We start from the raw sequence: 5,218 nt of genomic DNA, 5'->3' as shown, positions 1-5,218 counted from the left end.
CTGTGGTTCTCAAATTCCTGCCTCTCATTCTATGAGGAAGGACTAACATTATTCTAAAAGATATTTTAGTTATTCCTTGTGGTGTCAAAGAGTGGGTGTCAAAGAGGAGTTCGGCAGGGAAGCAGAATGAAGAGAATGCTGGACAATTTCCCAGCTCTCCTGCGTCAGGTCTTCACAGTATGGCTTCATTAATCTCTTTGAAGTAATTTCTCAGAACATCAATCACACATTCAAATGTTAGTACAAAAATATATTTCAAAGCCAAATATGAATGCTTTTCCTACCATGTATCATTTTGGATTACCCATTTCCCTTTGATAAGGTGTATCTATTCCTTCAGACTTTAGCCAATAACAGCTTTAGGTAGGCCGAGAGAGATACTCAAAGTGTTTAGCTGCTATGCTGTGAGCTTCTCCCAATCATGGTGCCTCCAGCCAAATGAAAAGATGTATTGTCAACTGATGTTGCTAACCTGTGCATCCTAGATAAATGACTGCCCTGGTTCAAGCCTTCTACAAGGAGGTCTTAATGGCTATAGTCAAGTCTAAAGATCTCAAAAAGATTTATTGTTTAAAAAATTCAAATGGCTTGATAGTTGTGAGTAGAAAGCCCTCCCTTTGGTCTTTTTCCATCTATCTCACTGGTGATCTTTATTATTGGTCTGAACTTTTCTAATATAACAAGTAACTATAAGTTGCTGTTTTTTAAAAACGTGGTTATCAAACCTACTAGCTTTTTGACATAGAAGAAATAAACTTCCCAACTATAAATTACTTGTCTTATATTCATAACCATTTCTTTGTGTGTGTTGTTTTATTTCTTATTTGTTGCTACTACAACAATAGTCTGTGAGTTGCTTTTCTGTTTTTGTTTTTTCTTTATTTAAAGTATCTTCTGGGAGAATGTGTTAGCTGAAGACCATGTCTTTGGTTGCCATCTACTAACTATCTACATTCAAAGCTATCAACTCTATGGACGAATGATTACTGGGCCCATACCTGAATCTGTGAAGCCATAAGAAAATATTCATTTCATTGGGAAACTCTATTTTCTAGGAAATGTACTGTTGATAACTTCTGGAAAACTCTTGGTGTAATGTTACTCAGTCACTCATAATGCTATGATGCCGTAGCTACTGTTTTCATATTCACTATATATAAAACCTTAGAGTTAAGAAAATCAGTCTTCTTGACTGGTTAGAGGATATTTAAACACATCCAATACATCAAAAATAATTCCTGTTGGTATATATGAACTTATTGATATCTTAAATATTTATCAATTTTTATAAAAATGACTTGAATTGTTTATTTCTAGTTTTAGTAATAACTGCTTGTTAATTGTGTCCTTCCTTAAGTTCTGAGCAAACTAGAAAAGAAAAAAGACTGCATTGAAGAATTATTTAGAAATTGTATTGATTTAGTTTTTTTCCTGAGAGCAGTCAATGCACAACCATAAATATACTTAAAAGAGACACATCTTTACTTTAAATAAGTAAAACAAACACACACATGCATGTGTGCACGCACACACACACACACACACACACACACACAATATTTCACCCCATTGCGACATTTCACCCTTTCTAATTTAGCCTCATCTCTTCTCTGTACTAATTTATAGTTCTTGGAAACTGTGTATTTGCTAATCAAAGAAAAGTATACTCAGCCTATCAGGCTGATACTGTTAAATCTGTATATATAGTCAAGAGATGCACAGCTCAGCTGCTCACATTTCACATTCAAAGGCCTCAAATGGAGGTCAGAATTTATCTTCATTGCTCTTTCTGTTGAATAAATGTCATCATGTTGTAGCCATTATCTGTTGCTTGTTGAAATGTAGAAATCAGTTCTGATTCCCTCATTCTTTTTGATGTCCAATCAATTGATAATTTTCTTTTTTCTTTTTTTTTTTTTTACCAGCCATGCCACGAGGTGTGTTTTATTTTCGTTAATCTTTATTTTCGTTAATCATACAAATAATTTTCTATATAATACCCCAGGGCACACTGGAGAATTTGGCAGTCCTTTGGGAGGAGGGGAGTCTCCTCAAAGACCCACAGGCCAATGATATCGTTGTGGAAGCCCTTTGGGGGGGGGGGGTTGTTCACAGTGCAGCTTATGGCTCCTGTCCATCTTGCAGGTGGCTCTTCCTCCACGTCACCACTGGGGGTTCAAAGATGACAGGGCGGGGAATCCTCCAGGTGCTTAGGAAATTTCACTCCGCTTCTCCTGCTCAATGGTCTCTTTTGTAGGCAGAGTGTTCTTCTCCTGCGCCTCCGTCTTCTTCAGCTTGGCCTTATCGAAGCTGGCAATTTCCCCCATGTCTGGTTTGTCTGCCATTTTCTTGAAACGGTCTGCGGCGTCTCGCTCCGAGCCCGACTCCTGGTACTCCCACTCGCGAAGCTGCAGCAGACCTCAATTGATAATTTTCTGACAATGTCGTCTCCTCAAATGCACCAGTTTTTTTTTTTTCTTCAGTATTTTCCCTCTGCAAAGTCACCTAATCTTCTTATGTCTACACTTGCCCTCACCCTGCCTGCACACTCAATTCATTCTCTTCCAGTTACCAGAAGAACAGAAAACTCAACCCTCATAATAGCACTCTTTTATTCAAGAGCTTTTAGTGGCTTCCCATGACTCCTAGAATGCAAAACAAAAGAACCCCACTGATCTTAACGTAGTACACAAGGCTCAACCCTAGCTTCATATTATAAATATCTAGAAATCATATTATAAATATCTAAAAATTGTACAGGTGCCCTAGTAGAGATTAACTTCACTTCCTCAGTTTTATCTCTGATGTTCAAAAGAGGGAGTCTGGTTCACTTAAGGAGGTACATGATGGGGTGCATGGGTAGAAGAATAAAGTGGAAATAACCAGATTATAGACTGCAGGCAAACCAATCAATAGGAAGTTTATAACCCAGGGTGGGACGGCAAATGAGGAGCCAGGGTTGTAGATAAAATTGAAAAACAAATCTGTTGGAGAATTTCTTCTTGCTCAGAAGAGGTCAGTCCTTTTTAAAAATTCAGGCCTTCAACTGATTGGATGAGGCCCACTCACCTTATGGAAAGCAATCTGCTTTACTGAAGTCCACCAATTTAAATGTAAATTTTATCCAAAACACCCTCAAAAACAACCAGAGTAATGGCTGACCACAAATTTGAGCACAGTTGAATGTAGAATTAGCCATCATACCCTGCTTGTTTTCTTTCTTCTGTACAACCTCTCAACAGACTGGTATAATTGAAGGCAAGGTGTATAAACGTATTATCTATCAATACATAACAGTGTATTTGTATAATCAATACGATTAATAAAATCAGGACTTGCCACTTTTAATAAATATAGCAAATTATTATACCTAGTAAAATTTTTTTTTGAGAGGTTTTCGCTATAGGGCGCATGTGCTCGCCAGACAGACAGAGAGAGACAGAGACAGAAAGCGAGAAATCACTCCCCAGGGAGGATGGTCATGCCGCAATCCCTTCTCCTCCATTCTCCTCTCGGGATCCTGGGCACACATGCATACGCGCCCGGCATGAGTTTTAAGCCACCAGTTCCGGGACTTGAACCGCGGTCGACTACGTGGGAGTCCAGCGACATAGCCATTACGCTAACTGCTGGTTCCTAATACCTAGCAAAATTTGAGAGTATTTTGTGTTTCTGCTGAAAGAACCTAATAATAAAAGTTATCATTATTTCCTTGGGTTGTTTGCTTTATTATATACATGATAATAATCAATGTGCCTGTCTTCTGTTATCAGTATTGCCCTGAAATTCCAAGGACTTGAAGCAATATTTTCTTTTGGGTGTGACTATAATCCAGAAAATTTGCATGAGATTTTATTTAATTATTATTGCTGCTGTTATGTTGAATAGGACATCATTCATAATACTTGTTTGGAACTGCATTGGAAAAGAAATTTTACCTAGTTGCTTTTACTTGCCTTGCAAGATACCCTGCATTTAGTTAGGAAAAAACTATACCTTTGGGTCATATATGTATCTTAAAGAATAAAGATATACATGAAGAGGAAGCTCTTTGTTACAGTCATACTGTGAATTAATTAATTCATTTATAAAATAATTTTCTCAAAAATTATTACTACTCATTTGAAAAATTGGTTCAGTAGTCAAAAAATTGTTAATGTTTTATGTGATACTGCTTAAAAGAAGTCAGAATACACGTTACGAAATATTAATCATTCTGAGGAGTATTCCAAGTTAAAAAAAAATGTTTATTTTTTGCCTAAAATGTCAGACTTGTTTTTCTTTAAAATTGCATTTTGATATTATATTATTTAACACACTAATTAAATGTATTTTGGCAGATGCTAATTTAGCAGCCCCTGTCTTTCATACATACATTCTGTAGCAGCCACTTTTGAACTCTTATTCCGTAACAGATAATGTATCATGCTCTGTGACATAAAAATACAAAAATGCTGAAGTTCCTATTGTGAAGAAACACACAGTCTGGAATTTTCAGACACATGATGAATTGCAAAACGGATCTACATGTTTAATATAAGCCCAAATGGAGTGATACAAGGGGTTGAGAGTTACATCATGTCTTCTAAGTAAGCTTGAGATCTAAAAAAAAATGTCATTATAAAAAAAAGCTACAATCAAACTGTGAGGAGTGAGAAGAAAAAAATAAAATAATTTTAAGGCAGAACAGGGAGACAATCAATTAAAAATGCTTTCAGGAAGATCACTTGGCAGGAATTGGGTAAAGAGATTATAGCGATGGGAACCAGGTAAGAGAAAGAACAGATGGGAAGTTATTGCAATATTTCAGATGAGAGTGCTCCTGAGTTTCTGAAGTAAGGCAGTTGCAGTGAAATTGAAAAACCAAACCAAACAAAACAAACACACACAAAAAAAGCAGGCCATATTTGAGAGACAGGAAGAACTCAAGAGAAAAGCTTGCTTGTTGAATAAGAGAAAGGGAGAGGAGAAGGTGTCCCACCCCGGGGGGTGGGGGCTGGGGGGGACAGTCGAATAGGTTTCCTGAGGGAAGGAGTGAGAGCCGGGACAAGCGGCACAGTGTTACAACATGGAGACAACGCAGTGTCTTCAGTGTCATCTGTTTATTGTGGGCAGCAAGGTACAGCACAGAGACGACGCAGTGTTACAACTCTTCAGGGTCATCCAGAGACGATGTAGTGTTACAACTCTTCAGGGTCTTCAGGGTTGTCTGGAGACT

General features: G+C 37.5%; 1 protein-coding gene across 1 annotated transcript; it reads right to left on the bottom strand.

Moving 5' to 3' along the window:
• Positions 1 to 2,131: 2,131 nt before the first annotated feature.
• Positions 2,132 to 2,410, bottom strand: LOC102500685 (thymosin beta-10). The gene has a single exon (XM_006164767.3). It carries the CDS (start codon positions 2,343 to 2,345, stop codon positions 2,211 to 2,213), a length of 135 nt encoding a protein of 44 aa, XP_006164829.1. The 5' UTR covers positions 2,346 to 2,410; the 3' UTR covers positions 2,132 to 2,210.
• Positions 2,411 to 5,218: the final 2,808 nt, after the last annotated feature.

Source organism: Tupaia chinensis, unplaced genomic scaffold, assembly GCF_000334495.1.
Source record: "Tupaia chinensis unplaced genomic scaffold, TupChi_1.0 Scaffold143714_1, whole genome shotgun sequence".
Lineage (NCBI taxonomy): Eukaryota > Metazoa > Chordata > Mammalia > Scandentia > Tupaiidae > Tupaia > Tupaia belangeri.
The sequence above is the reverse complement of the archived record's forward strand: the minus strand, read 5'-3'. Positions and strand labels throughout refer to the sequence as shown.

Excerpts from the sequence above, each read along its gene's own strand:
- LOC102500685 (XM_006164767.3), bottom strand. The coding sequence starts at position 2,345 with ATGGCAGACAAACCAGACATGGGGGAAATTGCCAGCTTCGATAAGGCC.